The sequence below is a fragment of the Schistocerca serialis genome, chromosome 4 (assembly GCF_023864345.2).
Source record: "Schistocerca serialis cubense isolate TAMUIC-IGC-003099 chromosome 4, iqSchSeri2.2, whole genome shotgun sequence".
Classification (NCBI taxonomy): domain Eukaryota; kingdom Metazoa; phylum Arthropoda; class Insecta; order Orthoptera; family Acrididae; genus Schistocerca; species Schistocerca serialis.
In genome coordinates this window covers 620,541,565-620,561,743 of record NC_064641.1, presented here as the reverse complement: position 1 = coordinate 620,561,743, position 20,179 = coordinate 620,541,565, and the positions used below count along the sequence as shown (strand labels likewise).

Below are 20,179 nucleotides of genomic sequence, written 5' to 3'. Positions count from 1 at the left end.
CGTTATAGTTCGTTGCAACTGTTCGTGGCGGACGTCAACTGACGCCCGTTGAAGCTCGTTATTGATCCATTCACTCAGTTTCTTTTATTACAGAGGGCAGCTAACCCTCTGACCGAACACGCTGACCTACCGTGCCGGCTACCATCTGAGCTACCCAAGCACGACTCACGCCTCGTCCTCACAGCTTTACTTCTGCAAGTACCTCGTCTCCTACCTTCCAAGCTTTACAGGAGCTCTCCTGCGAACCTTACAGAACTAGCACTCCTGAAAGAAAGGATATTGCGGAGACATGGCTTAGCCACAGCCTGGGGGATGTTTTCGGAATGAGATTTTCACTCTGCAGCGGAGTGTGCGCTGATATGAAACTTTCTGGAAGATTAAAACTGTGTGCCAGACCGAGACTCGAACTCGGGACCCGAACTAGGAGTCTCGGTCCGGCACACAGTTTTAATCTTCCAGAAAGTTTCATATCAGCGCACACTCCGCTGCAGAGTGAATATCGTTCTGTAATGCTATACGATCATTTCCATTTCTTTATGATGTCTCCGTTAGTAATGACTGTATGTATCCAGTGACTCAGCTGTCACAGCGAACAACTAAGCAACTACGTGAAATTAATTTAATGCACTGAAATGAAGTTGATGGGTCAGTGTTGCTGAAATCGGTAAAGATGCAGTGCTATGTAAGGACGTCAGTGAAAAATGTTCAGATACGCTGAACCTGAATCATAGCGAATTTGTAACGACAGTTGAAAACTGGGGTCGAGTAACCAGTCTAACATCAGTTATTATCAGTTGTCGGTAAGTGTTCATAACCGGTACGCGGTTCTGCTGTTACAGGTGGCTGGCAGCGACGCAGTTCGCGGAGATGGGGGCTCGTATGACGATGCCTTGCTACGACGAGCCGGCCATCAAGGCGACCTGGATGTTCACTTTCAGACCGCGTCCGCGCTGGACTGTGCTCACCAACACCCCGCTGATCACGTCCAGGTGAGACCCGGGTCAGCGGTCCGTACTGCGACCGCGACCGCTTCTGGCTGCTGCCAAGTCTACGTAGCTGGGTTCAGTCAGGAACCAGGTGCAAACATGCGGCGCTGTAGACGTGGAACAGTTATTTGTCAGTGATTATCATTTTTTTTAGGATACGTGCCAACCATCAGACCCATACTACGACTCAACAGCTAAATGAAACAGCGCTATAATTCATAATGAAATTCACCTATGAGAAAACGACACACAATAGCTTCTACCTGCGCTGGCTAGTGGCCAACCACTGTATTGTAATGCATCTTAGGTCTCCTCTTGCATCACCATACACGATAAATAATTTATAGTTAATACGTAACGCGGTTTAACGACAGACGTTAGCTACAAGAAACATGGAGACCATAATAAAACTTTTCTGTAGACCAAGTACCTTTTTCTCTCAGTGTAGTCCTGCCTGAACCACGGTAAAAGATTTGAATGACAAAAAGCTGTGAAAATAGCGAATTGAAAGTAATGTACGCTCAAAGTAATCCCCTAATTAGATATCTTTTGTGCTATAATTCGCATACTGCATTCTAATACTGCATTGTTTTCCGTATTTGTGTAAAAAAACAATTCTGACAGGCACATCTGAAGATAGGATTGATGCGCAAATTGACGATCTTTCCTTTAGAGAAACTGATAGGTCTCCCTTCACAAGACATTTCAAGCTGGTCTTTCTATGCCTTCGTGGCACAGTTTGCGATTTCCAGCTTCTGATTGTTGCTAAATAATAAAATTTTGTGTGTCTTCAAATTGGGTGACACTTACATGTGTCACTGGTTCTTCCAGGTAACCAGGCGTGATATTTGTTTTTGATAGGTTATCACGATGACCTAGTTAATGTATGTGTAATTATTCTTCAGAATTGCTGGTAATCTCATGAACACCTTATAGCAGACCATAATGAAAGAAAAAAGTCTGAAAGTGTTTCAGAAGCTAAGTATTGCTGGCAGTGATATTATAGTTGCGTCTTCTCATTTAGGATTAAGACGAAGTCCGAGAGTGTGCAAAGCACTGGCCATAACAGTTAAGTGTGATATCAGCCAAACACCCTAAGACTGGGTAAACTCAACAGAATTTCTGATGCTTACCGCGAAATACTGTCAGGAGAACCACTGGCACCTGCTGAGGAAAGGAATAACGGTCAGTAGTAAAACGCATCCATAATTAGTCAATCTAATGCTGGTAAGAGTAGGCAGCGCAGTGCGTGGAAAGGTGACACAGACTTAGTCGACCACCTAACCCAGTACATTAATTCCCACTGAAGATTGTACTTCCCATGGCATAAATCACGTGCTTGCTCAGCATTTGTTATGTTGAGAGATAGTGCCGGAAAGGGAATATTAATTTCCTATTGACTGAGCAGTTTCACGTTGTCACTGTTCACGTGGGACTCTACGTACTCTGAACGGACCTCACTTCTTGGTCAGTGCTTGGACGGTTAGGATGCCTCCTGGAAGAGTTCCTGAGTACTAGTGAAGAATAAATGGTATTGTCTTAGCTTGTACTCAGAGCCGTGTGGTCTAAGGCCCCACGGTTCGTGCGGCTCCCCCCGTCGGAGGTTCGAGTCCTCCCTCGGGCATGGGTGTGTGTGTTGTCCTTAGCGTAAGTTAGTTTAAGTTAGATTAAGTAGTGTGTAAGCCTAGGGACCGATGACCTCAGCAGTTTGATCCCATAGAAACTTACCACAAATTTCCAAAATTTTCAAGTCACTTTACTTGTGAGTTTCATGTTCACAATAACGTGAGTACTACAGCCTTAGAAATAAGACTGACGCTGCAAAGTAATAAAGGACCTAAGTGATGTACAATCCTAGGTTAAATAATCACATCGGGTAACGCCCAGAAAACACCAAGCTAATGCCATATATTATTTCCTCTAACCTTGATAATGACCTCAATTCGAAGACGGATAGGGTAAATAAGTTTCTTTAGGTATGGTATATCTAGCTGAATCATTGATGGTTAGATCCCAAAGAACTGCCAAATCGAGGGAATGTAGGTTGCTACTTTACATCCAGTGTTCCAAATAGTCCCAGGTATTTTCTTTCTGATCGAGATCGGGTGGTTTAGCGGGTCAGTTGAGGTGCGACAGGACGCTTCAACGTTTGTCAGATTAAAAGTTTCTGCCTGCTGCCCTGTGAACATGGTTGTCTTCATCTTGGTAGAGTGCCAGAGCATACTCATCATGAAGATGTAGAAGAAAAGGTAACATCCGGTTGCCGAGGGAAAATAAACGATTCAGGTGCGCGGAAACCTGAATGAATTGACCTAACTCGGGTATGAGAAACACCTCCTAAACATAACAGAAGCAACTCCTGCATGAATGACACCACCCACACATTGCGGGTTAAATCCGACAACGTGACACCGGTGTAGTCGACGTCTTCCGTCATTTGGAAAGAGGTAAAGTCGCGGCTCGTCGGTCCACAATACGCGCCTCCAGTCAGCTACTGGCGTAGCCAATGGAGAGATGCTGCCTTATGTGTCTCTGAGAGCAAAGACCTTTTGCGAGATACCCGACCCTAATAGCCATTGCATGCAGTTCCCTTTGCAATGTTCCCTCAGAAACACAGATGCTGCCTGAACTTTTTTCCATTTTTTTTTTTACCATCCGCCACGATCTCCTCTCCCGTGCCATCCCTTTCAGATCAGAGTAGCACTTGCCCTCAGTTATGTGTTTGATATTTCAATCTCTGTCTTCCTCTAAAATTTTTTATCCTCTACATCTCCCTCCAGCACCACAGAAGTTATTCTTTGATGCATTCCCACATGTCTTATCGTCCTGTCCCTTATTCTTATCACTGTCATCCACATATTCCTTTTCTCTCCAATTCTGCGCGGAACCTCCCCATTCCTTACCTTATCAGTCCACCTAATTTTCAACATTGTCCTCCAGCACCACATTTCAAATGCTTCCTGGTTTTCACACAGTCCTTGCTTCACTACCATACAATGCTGTGCCCCAAACATACATTCTCAGAAATTTCTTCCTCAAATTAAGACCTATGTTTGATTCTAGTAGACTTCTCTTGGGCAGGAATGACATTTTTGCCAGCACTGGTCTGCTTTTGAAGTCCTCCTTACTCTGTCCGTCATTGGTTATTTTGCTGCCTAGGTAGCAGAATTCCTTAACTTCTTATACTTCGTGACCATCAATCCGGATGTTAAGTTTCTCGCTGTTCTCGTTTCTGCTACTTCCAATTACTTTCGTCTTTCTTCGATTTACTCTAAAACCCCATTATGTACTCATTACACGGTTCATTCCATCCGACAGTTTCACTGAGGAGAGTAGTATCATCTGAGAATCGTATCACTGACATGTTTTCAGCTTGAATTTTAATGCCACTGTTGAACCCTTCTTTTATTTCCGTCATTGCTACTTAGATACATATACTAAATAGCATGGGCGAAAGACTGCATCCCTCTCTTACACCCTTTCTAACCGAGTACTTCGTTCTTATTCGTGCAGTCTTATTTTTCCCTCTTGCTTCCGTCTTTCCTATAGCATACCCTATTTTTCTTTGAATTTCGAAGACCATCCATTATTTTATGTTGCCGAACTCTTTTTGCAAGTCAACAAATCCTATGACTGTGTCTCGATTTTCTTCAGTCATGCTTCCATTATCAAACGCAACGTCAGAACTGCCCCTCTGGTTCCTTTATATCCCTATGCCAAACTGATCAATTTTCCTTTCCATGCTTCTCTATATTATTTTTGTCAGTAACTAACATGCTTACACTGTTAAGCTGATTGAGCGATAATTCTTGCGCTTGTCGTCTACGACTATTTTCTGAATTGTGCGGATGATGTCTTTGCGTAAGTCTAGTGGCATATCATCAGTCTCACACACTCTACACACCAGCGTGAGTAGCCTTTTTGTTGCCTCTTGCCCCAGTGATTTTAAATATTCTAATGGAATGTTATCTATCCCTATTGCTTTATTCAGCCTTAAGTCTTCCAAAGTCCTTTTGAATTCTGATTCCAATACTGGATCCTCTATCTCTTCCCTATCGACTCCTGATTCTTCAATCACGCCACCAGACAAATCTCTCCCTTCACAGAGGGCTTCATTGTACTCTTTCCACCCTTCAGCTCTCTTCTCATTTAACAGTGGAAATATTACCACCCTTGCTTTTAATTTCGCCGAAGTCAGTCCTTCCGACAATCATTTCTTTTTCGATTTCTTCACATTTTTCATGCACCCATTTCGCCCTAACTTCCCTGCATTGCCTATTTATTTAATTGCTAAGTGAGTTATATTTCTCTGTATCTGAATTTCCCCTAACGTTTTCGTGCTTCCATCTTTCGTCGATCAACTGAAGCATTTCTACTGTTACCCATAGTTTCTTTGCAGTTACCTTCCTTGTACCCATGTTTTTCTTTCTAGCTTCTGTGATTGCCCTTTTCAGAGATATCCATTCTTTTTCATCTGAACTGCCTACTGAGCTATTCCGTATTCAAGTGTATCTCCTCTCAGTACTTCCATATCAGACTTCTTTGCACACTGATTTTTCCTGACTGCTGTCTTAAATTTCAGCTTACTCATCAACATTACTAACGTGTGATATGAGGGCGTATCTACTCCTGGGTAAGCCTTACATTCCAATATCGAATTTCAGAATCTCTGTCTGACTACGATGTAAACTTCCCGTATCTCCCAACCTTTCCCAGGTATACCTCCTGCTCTTGTAATTCTTAAACGGAGTATTCGCTATTATTAGCTGAAATTCATTGCAGAACTCAGTCATTTCCTCTCTCATTCCTAATACCAAGTCCATATTCACCCCCCTTCCCCCATGTCATACATTTTCATCTCCGTTTACGTGCTGAATTACCCATTCACTCTCCTGAAACATTTTCTCTATGTCTTCACCTTCCGCTTGCGACATCGGCACGTATACCCGAATTGTTGTTGTCGGTGTTGGTTTTCTGTCTGTTCTGGTGAGAACAACCCTACCACCGAACTGTTTGCAGTAAACCACCCTCTGCTCTACATTCTTATTTGTAACGCAGCCTACTCCCGTTAGACCATTTTCTGCTGTTTCTGATATTAGCCTATACTCATCTGACCAGAAATCCCTGTCTTCATTCTACTTCACTTCACAGACCCCCACTAGATCTAAATTTAGCCTTAGCATTTTCCTTTTCAGATTTCCTAGTTTCCCTATCACGTTCAAACTTCTGACGTTCCACGACCCGACTTGTGGAATGTTACCCTTCCGATGATTATTCAATCTTTTTCTCATGGTCACCTCCCCCTTGGTCGTCCCCTCCCGGAGATCCGAATGGGGGACTATTCCGGAATCTTTCGCCAGTGAAGTGATCATCGTGACACTGTTTGAGTTAAAGGACACATGTCCTATGGATACTCATTATGCAGTGGCTTTCATCAATGTAGTGGTTTCCGTTACCTTCTGCATCCTCATGTTGTTGACGACAGTTTCCCACCCTGAGGGTAAGAGAGTGCCATGAGTCTCTGTCTGCTCCTCCCTCCTTTGACAAGCCGTCGGCAGAACTAGGGTAACTTTTTATGCCGGAAGTCTTCGGTGGTCGTTTCTGATGATTTTATTCAAAACTTAAGCAGGGCAGAGGTTGGAAACTAGAACGCTGGAGTTTTTTATTACTAGTCAAAGAGACAACACCCGTTTTTTCGGCATTTGGTCTGGGCGGACGCCACATGAAACCCTTCAAGTTCATCGTTGAATACTTCACTGACTTTGTTTATTGCAGAGTGCAGCCAGTCGTCTGACCGAACACGCTGAACTACCGTACCGGCTCCCCACACCACTGATCCTGTTGCATCTACGGAACGGCTCTCTTTAGCGTTGAGGCATACAAGGCAGCCCACCACGGCTTGGTCCGTGGTTCGTGGGTTGCACTGCACATTAAAATTGCTACACCACGAAGATGACGTGCCACAGACGCGAAATTTAACCGACAAGAAGAAGATGCTGTGATTTGCAAATGATTAGCTTTTCAGGGCATTAAAATAAGGCTCGTGCCGGTGGCGCCACTTACAACGTGCTGACATGAGGAAAGTTTCCAACCGATTTCTCATACACAAACAACAGTTGACCGGCGTTGCCTGGTGAAACGTTGTTGTGATGCCTCGTCTAAGGAGGAGAAATGCGTACCATCACGTTTCCGACTTTGATAACGGTCGAATTGTAGCCTATCTCGATTGCAGTTTATCGTATCGCGACATTGCTGCTCGCGTTGGTCGAGATCCAATGACTGTTAGCAGAATATGGAATCGGTGGGTTCAGGAGGGTAATACGGAAAGCCGCGTTAGATCCCAACGGCCTCGTATCACTAGCAGTCGAGATGACAGGCATCTTATCCGCATGGCTGTAACAGATCGTGCAGCCACGTCTCGACCCCTGAGTCAACAGATGGGGACGTTTGCAAGACAACAATCATCTGCACGAACAGTTTGACGACGTTTTACAGCAGCATGGACTATCAGCTCGAAGACCATGGCTGCGGTTACCCATGACGCTGCATCACAGACAGGAGCGCCTGCGATGGTGTACTCAACGACGAACCTGTGTGCACGAATTGCAAAACGTAATTTTTTCGGATGAATCCAGGTTGTGTATACAGAATCATGATGGCCACATCCGTGTTTGGTGACATCGCGGTGAACGCACATTTGAAGCGTGTATTCGTCATCGCCATACTGTCCTATCACCCGGCGGGATGGTATGGGGTGCCATTGGTTCCACGTCTCGGTCACCTCTTGTTTGCACTGACGGCATTTTGAACAGTGGACGTTACATTTCAGATGTGTTACGACCCGTGGCTCTACCCTTCATTCGATCCCTGCGAAACCATACATTTCAGCAGGATAATGCACGACCGCATGTTGCAGGTCCTGTACGGGCCTCTCTGGATACAGAAAATGTTCGTCTGCTGCCCTGGCCAGCACATTCTCCAAATCTCTACCAATTGAAGACTTCTGGTCAATGGTGGCCGAGCAACTGGCTCGTCACAATACGCCAGTCACTACTCTTGATCAACTGTGGTATCGTGTTGAAGCTGCATGGGCAGCTGTACCTGTACACACCATCCAAGCTCTGTTTGACTCAATGCCCAGGCGTATCAAGGCCGTTACTACGGCGAGAGGTTGTTGTTCTGGGTACTGATTTCTCAGGATCTATGCACCCAAACTGCGTGAAAATGTAATCCCATGTCAGTTCTAGTAAAATATATTTGTCTAATGAATACCCGTTTAGCATCTACATTTCTTCTTGGTGTAGCAATTTTAATGGCCAGTAGTGTATTAATCGTTGCTTTATACGATAGCCTTTTATGTAATTCCTTTGAAATTTAGTTCTTGGAACCCTTTACGTTTTCAGACTAATTGTACCAGTTATGTAAAGAGTAGCAACTTTAGAATACTTCCCCCTCTCTGAATAATTTCTTCGGGCGCCTATTAGAATGGAGCTTGTAGTTGTCGGCAGTCGCAGGGCGTCAGGCGTGAGACTCTGCTGTGTCCATCGGGGGCCTCGTGGCATTCAGTGTGTTCAGGGAGTCATTAATGTTGGTGAGATTAAAACGTATTGATTAAAACTATTCATCAGTACATTTATTTCCGGAACATCTTACCGGCGTTTACTACCTAACCAGCAAACTTGCGTTTGGATGTGTGTTTCAGCACCAAGTGTTGCGTTGCCGCCTGCTGCAAGTATTCAAAGGCGGAGTCGAGTTACAGCTGGGTGGCGGCTGGTGCTTGAGATGGTAAGTGCCGCACTGTAGCTTGTTGTCCTGTCACAGGGACGAGGAGGACGGTCGCCGCACCATGTTCTTCGCGGAGACGCCGCTGATGAGCGCCTTCCTGCTGGCGTGGGTCATCTCCGACTTTGTGGGCGTCCACTCGCCGTTGGAGCAAAACATGACTGTCTGGACGACCATGGAGACGGAGTCGCAGGCTGAGTACGCCAGTTCGGTAGCTCCCTGGACGGTCGCCTCGATGGCGGGGCTTGTCAACGTGCCGTACAACCATGGCTACCTCAGCAAGCTGGACCACGTCGCGCTGCCGGAATTGGGCCCCGGTGCCATGGAAAACTGGGGTCTCATCACGTACAAGTAATTAATCAAATCATTGCCCTGAATGCTACGTTTCTCCGTGAGATTAACAAACTATTTCAAAATTATACGGGGTGAACATTCATAAAACCGACAAACTGCAGCGACAGATCCCTGACTGGAAATAGAGGAAAAAAAGTTCTATGAACGTTGGTCCGGAAATGGATGGTGTACCGGAACACAGTACTGAGCTGCGTCGCATCCACGGCACAAGAGATGTTCAAAGTGGCCTCTAGGGGTTTGGAGGTGACAGGGATAGTAGCTGTTGTCGTGCAGAATACACATAATCGTACTTTGGATTACACCATGTTGGCGGGCCGCTTGCCTGGAGCTTGTATTAGCTTTCGTCTCAGCAAGCTGTAGAACCCGGTCCTGCAAATCCGGTTACTCACAGTCCGCCGCCAGTATTTGTTTTGTTATAGCCGTACTGCCTCTCCACTGTTTCCATCTGCTTGGCCACACACAGACACAATCTCGGCTTGTTCCCGATATGAATACCGGACCACTCCGCTGCTTATAGTAAGCTACGTCAATAACACAGCTTGCAACACAAAGAAACAAATGGCACATGGTCAGAGAAACTGTCGTTCGTCACCGTCATCTACCGTGGCAACGCTGCATTTCCAGATACATGTTCATAAGATCTTTTTCCCCCATTTCAAGTCAAGAATCCGTCCCTGCGGTTTTATGAATCTTCACCCTTATAAATGGAATTCTCAGATTAAATATGGTGCAAGGAAAAGACGCAGTCTCTCTCAGTTACAGTTCAGCTTTACATTGAACAGCTAATGACGAAATAAAAGAAAATAAGAGTGCAAAGGTATCAATGACGAGATTCACTAATGATATACCTGTCAGTGAAACTGATAAACAACTAGAGCACTTGCTGAACGCAATGATCAGTCTAATGACAACAATTAAATGGAAATGGAAGGAAAACGAAACTAATGAGGGAAGGACGAAATAATATTAGAGACACACTCTACAACAAAATTGCGGACCACCTACGGGACAAAGTTATTCTGCTACCATGGAAGCAAACGAACGTATGACAAAACGAGGAGGACAGAAACGGAGGGCTTGGACAGGCGAGGAGATCACTGATTGCTAAAAAATGTTGTGCTGGTATCAAACGTAGACTTTAATTTAGAGAGCCTTTAGCAAACATTACTAATAAAAGCTGTAAATGTTACAGAATGTTCCAGTATGTGTGTAAATTATAATTTTCTGTCACCTGCCTTCTAATACACCCCCGTCCTTCATCTGAGCGTATGCTCAAAAATCACAAAGAGACAGTTCTGAGAATTAGTAACCATATATTATTCGTACGCGTTTTAAGCGACGACAAGCCTTTCGACGAACGTTAAGCTCCATAGCACTTGGAGCGACGGACTGTGTTCTAGCTGACACTTCTCTACCTAGTTGAAATGATTTATTGTTACGGTTCCATCTCACAATCGACGGTCCATTAACCGCTAACCATATAAAAACACTCGACGCTATAAAGTAGCAGTTTCCTGTGAAATTAAGAGAACCTAGACAGTTTTAAGTCAGGGTAGTGTGTTCTCAAATGTGTCTGTTCTTTGTGAAGGCAATCACGTCTGTTGGCCCTGGAGAACTATACGTCGGAATCAGTCAAGGAGCAAGTAGTGACGATCATTCAGCACGAAGTGTCCCACCAGTGGTTCGGCAACCTCGTCAGCCCCAACTGGTGGTCCGTGCTATGGCTCAGCGAAGGATTCGCCACATTCTTCGAGAACTTCGCCGCTGCAGTGGTGAGTCCGCATATAATGCTATTTTTGTAGATGCTTACAAGAACGGACGCTGTAAAAATTCGTCCATATTTTCAGCAGATATTTAAGTAATAATTTTCGCTTGACGACAGTACCTTAATTTGATGCCATTTTTTGCAGAAAGAAAATCAAAGTACATTAAAGTAGGACTGCACATTTTCGAACTAACTAGTTAAGTCTTGCAGTAAGATTATCAAACCATTTCAGATAATGATACGTCACTTGAAATGTGGAGAAATTTCGTTTAATAAACCGTCCGCCTACTGTAATATTGCGTAGAAAGATAACATCTTATTTGCAGGACGGAACGACTGTTGTCAAGTGTCGGCTTCTCTTAGGCTAAGATGCTTCGAAATAAGACTTTCCTATCGTTCCTTAGGGCTTAAAAGTGATTGTGTAATATGCATAGTGGTCAGATTGTCACGTACTTAACGCAGAACAAATAACGTTTTAACGTAAGTACAATACACACACACACACACACACACACACACACACACACAAACTTACTAATGCACAAATACAATAGTACACTGAAATCTACAAAATAATTCCGTTTTTTAAGTAAACGAGAATCCCATGAACTAACGAATCCACAGCTTCCATCGATATACTTATCTTTTTTGTGTACTCTTTTATTCAGCGGTGTAAATCTACGTCTCCTTTTGATGTTTACGGTTATATTACAGTTGCGTTATAAGTGAATAACGATAGAAACATTCCACACTGTGTGTTTATTTTGCATTTGCAACTAAATAAGAAGAAACGAATGATACACACATTATTTCGGTTTCCAAGATAGCTGACAAATCACCAGAAACATCTAGTGTCGGCTAAGTGTTTCTTTTTAGTCGTTTTATTCAGTTCATGTATACAGGAAACACTATAATTCCCATGGAGGTGACTCGTTATCGGTTTCTAACTTCACAAGTAAGAGTCCTGATTGTAATATAGGCCTACAAGTAAAACAACCAAATACCTCACAAAACTGTGTGACTTGCGGTTGTCTTACCTGTATATTATTTACAACGGTCGCTGTGCCCCAAGTAGGCACACCTGTGTAAGCTAAATGTTTATGCTCAAGCAAATGCTCAGTCTCCTGAAGGTTTTCCTCGTGGAATTAGAAACTCACTGCCCATGATAATAACGTGTTTTTATCAGACTACGCCAACCCAACACTATTTCGATTATTATGAACGCTACGACAACTGGCTCCAGGGCTCAGAGTTAGTATGCCTGCAGAACATAGGAGTATAAGAAAATAAATAATAAGAAAAAATAAAAATAAGAAAAAATGTTGCAGCGGAAATGTAATTTATAAAATCATGACGTGCGTGCAAGCTGGGGTTAGCCCAAAACGGTGTGTCAGTTAGCCTATGTACTGACGGGAGATTGCCACACAACACGACAAAACATAAAACTGTCGCAATTTCGACGCGAAGCTGACCAGTTCTCGTACCTCGCAAGGTGTCGTCGTGTGTGAGACATTATGCGAGTAAATAGGCCTTCAAATTTTATTTAGCCGTTTCATATTCTGATTTAAACTGTCCTCCAAATATTAAAGGCTTTTTTTTTTTTTTGAGTCATCAGTCGTCTGACTGGTTTCCACTTCTGTGCCAGCCTCTTCATCTCAGTGTAGCACTTGCAAACTTACGATCTCAGTTATTTGCTGGGTATATTCCAATCGCTGTCTTTCTCTACAGTTTCTGGCCTCTACAGCTTCCTCTACTACCATGGAAGTCATTCCCTGATGTCTTAACAGATGTCCTATCATCCTGTCCCTTTTCCTTGTCAGTGTATTCCACATCTTCCTTTCCTTTCCGATTCTGGGCAGAATCTCCTCATTCCTTACCTTATTGTTGTTGTTGTGGTCTTCAGTCCTGAGACTGGTTTGATGCAGCTCTCCATGCTACTCTATCCTGTGCAAGCTTTTTCATCTCCCAGTACCTACTGCAACCTACTTCCTTCTGAATCTGCTTAGTGTATTCATCTCTTGGTCTCCCCCTACGATTTTTACCCTCCACGCTGCCCTCCAACACTAAATTGGTGATCCCTTGATGCCTCAGAACATGTCCTACCAACCGATCCCTTCTTCTGGTCAAGTTGTGCCACAAACTCCTCTTCTCCCCAATCCTATTCAATACTTCCTCATTAGTTATGTGATCTACCCATCTAATCTTCAGCATTCTTCTGTAGCACCACATTTCGAAAGCTTCTATTCTCTTCTTGTCCAAACTATTTATCGTCCATGTTTCACTTCCATACATGGCTACACTCCATACGAATACTTTCAGAAATGACTTCCTGACACTTAAATCAATACTGGATGTTAACAAATTTCTCTTCTTCAGAAATGCTTTCCTTGCCATTGCCAGCCTACATTTTATATCCTCTCTACTTCGAGCATCATCAGTTATTTTGCTCCCCAAATAGCAAAACTCCTTTACTACTTTAAGTGCCTCATTTCCTAATCTAATTCCCTCAGCATCACCCGACTTAATTAGACTACATTCCATTATCCTTGTTTTGCTTTTGTTGATGTTCATCTTATATCCTCCTTTCAAGACACTGTCCATTCCATTCAACTGCTTTTCCAAGTCCTTTGCTGTCTCTGACAGAATTACAATGTCATCGGCGAACCTCAAAGTTTTTATTTCTTCTCCATGAATTTTAATACCTACTCCGAATTTTTCTTTTGTTTCCTTTACTGCTTGCTCAATATACAGATTGAACAACATCGGGGAGAGGCTACAACCCTGTCTTACTCCCTTCCCAACCACTGCTTCCCTTTCATGTCCCTCGACTCTTATAACTGCCATCTGGTTTCTGTACAAATTGTAAATACCTTATTAATCCACCTAATTTTCACCATTCGCCTCTAGCTCCACATCTAAAATGCCTCGATTCTCTTCTGTTCCGGTTTTCATACAATCCATTTTTCGCTACCTCAAATTGGACATTCTCAGAATTTTCTTCCTCAAGTTAAGGCCTATGTTTGATACTGGTAGACACCTCTTGGCCAGGAATGCTCTTTTTTACAATTACTAGTCTGCTTTTTATGTCCTCTTTGCTCCGTCTCATGTGTTATTTTGCTGTCTAGGTAGCAGAATTCCTTAACTGAATGACCATCAATCCTGGTGTTAAGTTTCTCACTGTTCTCATTTTCGCTACTTCTCATCACTTTCGTCTTTCTTCGATTTACTCTCAATCCATATTCTGTACTCATTAGACTGTTCATTCCTCCCAGCAGATCATTTAATTCTTCTTCACTTTCATTCAGGATAGCAATGTCATCAGCAAATTGTATCATCGAAATCCTGTCTCCCTGAATTTTCTATTAAACCTTTCCTTTATTTACGTCATTGCTTCTTCGATGTACGAACTGGAAAGTACACTATATCCCTATCTTACACCCTTTTTAATACGAGCACTTCGTTCTGTCGTCCACTCTTATTATTCCCTCTTGGCTCTTGTACAGATTGTATACTAGCCGTCTCTCCCTGTAGCTTACCCCTAATTTTCTCACAGTTTCGAACATCTTGCACCATTTCACATTGTCGAGCTCTTCTTCCAGATCGACAAATCCTATGACCGAATATTGATTTTTCTTTTGCCCGTTGTCAATGCCAGAATTGCTTCTCTGGTGCCTTTACCTTTCCTAAAGACAAATTGATGGCCATTTAAAACATCCTCAATTTTCTTTTCCATTCTTATATATATTATTCATGTCAGATACTTGGATAGATGAGCTGTTAAGCTGATTGTGTGACAATTATCGCACTTATCAGCTCTTCGGAATTGCATGGATGATATTTTTTTCCGAAAGACAGACAGTATGCCGCCAGACACACATTCTACCCACCAACGTGAATAGTCGTTTTGTTACCATTTCCCCAATGATTCTAGAAATTCTAATGGAAAGTTATCTGTCCCTTCTGTCTTAATTGATCCTAAGTCCTCACAAGTTCTTTTAAATTTTGATTCTAAAACTGGATCCCCTATCTCTTCTAAATCGACTCCTCTTTCTTCTTCTGTCACATCAGACAAATCTTCCCCCTCATAGAGGGCTTCAGTGTACTCTTTCCACCTATCCGCTCTCTCCTCTGCATTGAACAGTAGAATTCCTATTGCACTCTAGATGTTACCACCCTTGCTTTTAATTTCACCGAAGGTTGTTTTGACATCCTGTACGCCGGGTCAGTCTTTCCGACAATCATTTTTATTTTTCGATTTCTTCACATTTTTCCTGCAGCCATTTCGTCTTAGCTTCCATGCACTTCCTACTTATTTCATTCCTCTGCGATTTGTATTTCTGTATTTCTCTTTTTGTACTTCCTTCATTCACCGATCAACTGAAGTATTTTTTCTGTTACCGATGGTTTCTTCGCAGTTACCTTCTTTGTGCCTATTTTCTTTCCAGCTTCTGTAATTGACATTTTTAGAGATATCCACTCCTCTTCAACTGTACTGCCTACTGAGCTATACCTTATTGCTGTATCTATAGCTTTAGAGAACTTCAAGCGCATCTCGTCATTGCTTAGTACTTGCGTATCCCACTTCTTTGTGTATTGAGTCTTTCTGACTAATCTCTTAAACTTCAGCTTACTTTTCATCACTATTACGTTGTTATATGTGTCTGTATCTGCTCCAGGGTACGCCTTACAATCCAGTATCTGATTTCGGAATCTCTTCTGACCATGATGTAATCTAACTGAAATCTTCCCGCATCACTTTGTCTTTTCCAAGTATACCTTCTCCCCTTGTGATTCTTCTTGAACAGACCATTCGCTATTACTTGCTGAAATTTATTATAGATTTCAATAAGTCTTTCTCCTGTCTCATTCCTTGTCAAGAGCACTATGGGACTTAACATCTATGGTCATCAGTCCCCTAGAACTTAGAACTGCTTAAACCTAACTAACCTATGGACATCACACAACACCCAGTCATCACGAGGCAGAGAAAATCCCTGACCCCGCCGGGAATCGAACCCGGGAATCCGGGCGCGGGAAGCGAGAACGCTACCGCACGACCACGAGCTGCGGACCATTCCTTGTCCCAAGCCCATATTGACCTGTAACCTTTTCTTCTACTCCTTCCCCTAAAACTGCATTCAAGTCCCCCATGACTATTAGATTTTTATTTAGCTTTACGTACTGAATTACCCTTTCAATATCTTCATATACTTTCTCTGTCTCTTCATCTTCAGCTTGCGACGGCGGCATGTATACCTGAACTATGGCTGTCGGTGTTGATTTGCTGTCGATTCTGATAAGAACAACGCTATCACTGAACTGTTCACAGTAAGACACTCTCTGCCCTACTTTCCTTATCATAACGAATCCTTCTCCCGTTATACCATTATCTGCCGCCTTTGAAATTATCCTGTACTCATCTGGCCAGTAATCCATGTGTTCTTTCCGTATTACTTCACTGATAATCATGACACTTTTTAATTACGGGACATATGTCCCATGGATACGCGTATTGTGTCTTTAATGCAGTGGTTTCCATTGCCTTCTGCATCTTCAAGCCGTTGATCATCGCTGATTCTTTCGCCTTTAGGGGCAGTTTCCCACCATTGAGCCTCTGTCCGCTTCTCCACCCTCTTTGACAAATCTGTTGGCAGAATGAGGGTGACTACTCATGCCGGAAATCTTCGGCCGCCAGTGCTGATTATTAATCAAAGTTTTGGCGGTGGCGGGTTCGCAACCCAGAACCGAGGATGTTTCGATTATTAAGGGGACATTGCACGTGAAATTCGTTGAAATTTCACGTTTTCTGTTTTCTATTCCATAATGGACTTTCCTGAACATTTTGGTATATAATACATTAAAATCAGACAATTGTGAGACCTTCGAATAATATTTTGAATCTTGGCATGTGACTGTCAAATTTCGCGGCTACGAATATACTGCCACAGTTGAGCAGTTACATCTTGGGAACCACACAGTCTAGAAGGCTGTGAATTGCTTTGTTTTGTGCCCACTGCTACGTCTCAAAAAATGGTCAAATGGCTCTCTAAGCACTATGGGACTTAACATCTGAGATCATCAGTCCTCTAGACTTAGAACTACGTAAACGTAACTAACCTAAGAACATCACAAATATCCATGCCCGAAACAGGCTTCGAACCTGCGACCGTAGTAGCCGCGTGGTTCCAGACTGAAGCGCTTAGAACCGCTCGGTCGCAACCGCCGGCTTGCTACGTCTCAGAAGTTGGCATAAAAAATAAACAAACCATTTCTTTGTTTCTGATACTACTTTTCGTTGAAAGTATTCTGATTATCTGCTATTTTTGTAGTAAGCTAATGGACAAAGTAATTGATGAATTACAGGAATATTATGGAAAGACCATTAGAGATAACCGTGACAATTTAGAGAAGATGAAAAGAGTTGTGTGGAGCACTTTCTTTCGTCGAATATCAACCGATGAAAAGCCTTGTCATACTTTGTGTCCACCTCCACCAAACACTTGGTGTAAATATAGGCAAGCTGAATTTTCTGGCATCCTGCTTGAATTCACACATAAACATTCTCTTCCTTTGGCACTAATGGAGGCAATGAAACCTATTTACAGAGATTTGGCAAATCCTGAGCTACTAAAGAAGTGTTTATATGGGAAGACTCAGAATGTGAATGAGTCCTTCAATAATGTTGTGGGATGTCGTGTGCCTAAAAATGTATTTGTTGGCCTTGTGACTCTAAAGTTAGCAGTATCTGATACTATAATGACTTTTAATGGTAGGAACTATGAAAGACTTAAGGTTCTGGAGAAGTTAGGGGTAAGATTTGGACAGAAAACAGCTAAAGGTCTGCGGGAACTGGATGAGCTTCGTTACGTGAAGCAGAGTTAGCTGCTCATCAAATGACACAAGAAGCAAGAACGAAAAGGAGGAGGCAAGCACTGGGCTGGTGTGACACTGAAGAAGACACAGGCTATGGGCCAGGGCAATTCTAGTGCAAAAAAGGCGCAGAAATCTAAGTCTGTATAAGAATTTGTAATAAAGTTTTAAACCTCAATATCTCTGAACTACATTTTTTGCAATAAATGACCCGTTTTCTAAAAACGTACTGATGGTAGAGACATGAAATTTTCACAACACGTCAAATGTGAGATTCAACACATATGGAACTAAAATAATTAAAATATCCTGAGTTGTTTTGTTTTTATGTTCATTTATTTACAAAATTCTGTCAAAAAGTTGAGTGTTTGAAAAAAAAAAGAATCACATTCCCCATAATACAATTTTAGCAATAATTCTAGTTCAGTGTATCTAGAAAGGTGCATTCAATAATTATGGAAAATTGTAAGTTGGAATTTTAAAAAGTTTCCAAGATAAAGGGTCACAAAATTCAACATTGGCGGCATATTACATACAATGTCCTAGTACCCCTATATCACAGACCCCTAGACTAATCCTAAATTTATGAGCTAAATTATAAGCCTCTTGGCAAACAAATATTACTTTAGATATGACCATAGATCACCACTGTTCATATACGTTGCGTGACAAAAACCGTGAATCTTCCAGAAGGCGAGGAGGAAACGAAATGAAACTTCACGACTTGAAAGGGCATGTGATGTTATTTCAGTGATTACAAAATCGACTCACGTTTACAAAGAATTTGGCAGTATGAGCCCACTTGTCCGCACGACGCTGCACACCCTCTAGTCTGGATGGATGCAACGATTTGGTTGAGAGGGCTGTCGTAAGGCCGTTGTATCCTCCCCTGAGCCAAGCTGGTCCACAACTACTGTACCTCGTCCTTGATAACATGGATGCTACCACTGGAACAGGGTTGGCCTCCGAGCTGGGTTCCACACATTTTCTTTCGGGTACATATCCGGGGATCTTGCTGGCCTCCAAAGTAATTCAACACGACGCAAAATGTTCATAGAGACATTGCCCTGCTGAAAAATGAAACCACTATACCATCGCATGAGAGTTAACACATGAGCACATTAGGATGTCCGTGACATACCGTTGTGCCGCCAGTCACCCTAAATCATACCCGATGGCCCAAATGATGACGCCAGGAGTAACACTGCTGTGCATTCCAGCACGCTGCAAGAAGGGGCTTCATCCCAGATCGACGCCATGTTCTCCAACGACGGTCATCTGGAAAAGCGCAGAATCGCGATTCATTGCTGAACGCAATGTGAAACCATTCATCAGCAGTCCGTGTTCCTCGGTCATGGCGCAACTCCAGACGCAGTTGTTAACAGGAGCCTACGCAAGGGACAATAGTTCTTTCTGCTAGTCTATACCAATGGTGCGGAATGGCACATACCAGCACATTGAGTCCATTACTTGTTCTCGGCTGGCAGGCGCGGATGTGAAGGGTTTAAGATGTGCTTGGTGCGTAATAATGCGATCCCCCCTTTTAGCGGTAAGACGCGGTCGACGAGAACCTTGACTGCAAAGTATGCTTGACTTCGCGTTCCCATACAGTCCAACAATGGGTCTCTGAAACTTCTTGGCAGATTAAAACTGTGTGCCGGACCGAGACTCGAACTCGGGACCTTTGCCTTTCGCGGGCAAGTGCTCTACCAACTCAGCTACCCAAGCACGACTCACACCCCGTCCTCACAGCTTTACTTCTGCCAGTACCTTGTCTCCTACCTTCCAAACTTTACAAAAGCTCTCCTGCGAACCTTACAGAACTAGCACTCCTGAAAGAAAGGATATTGCGGAGACATGGCTGTCACATCCGAACACGTCACGAATCTGGGTGCTGCTCGATTCAACAAGCCGGTCAAAGAAGACACACATAGTGAAGCCCCTTTCAAGCTCTGGAAGATGCTCATACGCTCTCACACGCGTACACGACAACTCCGTGTTCTTCATAGTGATAATTTAACATCTGATACTGTTCACTCCTCTTATGCACCCTACCAGGACTGGAAACAAAAATAAACTCTAACAGCACTGGAACTGAAACGCTTAATCATTTGCATTTGCGATGGTTTATACACGTACGAAGGTGCACTGAAATTCGGTAATGTCTTTTGGGTGCTTCAGGTTGTTTTCGCAAGCAGTGTAGTTCAAATTAAACATTAAAATGGCTTTCGAAGTCTAGTAATAACGTTATTTGTACGAATTGGGTATGAAACAAAGCTTCATTAAAAATACTGCTCAGAAACATTGGATGATCAGTTGAGACATCCTGACACATCTTACAGAATATTGTTACCGTTGCGCTTTGGGTTACAGGTTAGCAGTAGGATAATGGATAAGTGTTTGATACTAACTTTCGCTTAAT

General features: G+C 43.0%; 1 protein-coding gene across 1 annotated transcript in view; it reads left to right on the top strand.

The window, feature by feature from the left end:
- Window positions 1–20,179, top strand: part of LOC126474639 (aminopeptidase N-like) — a 177,851-nt gene that overhangs the window by 41,268 nt on the left and 116,404 nt on the right. The window contains exons 5-7 of the mRNA XM_050102117.1: window positions 840–989; window positions 8,808–9,119; window positions 10,711–10,894. Coding sequence (XP_049958074.1) covers window positions 840–989; window positions 8,808–9,119; window positions 10,711–10,894 — 646 coding nt within the window. The remainder of the gene's footprint in view (window positions 1–839; window positions 990–8,807; window positions 9,120–10,710; window positions 10,895–20,179) is intronic.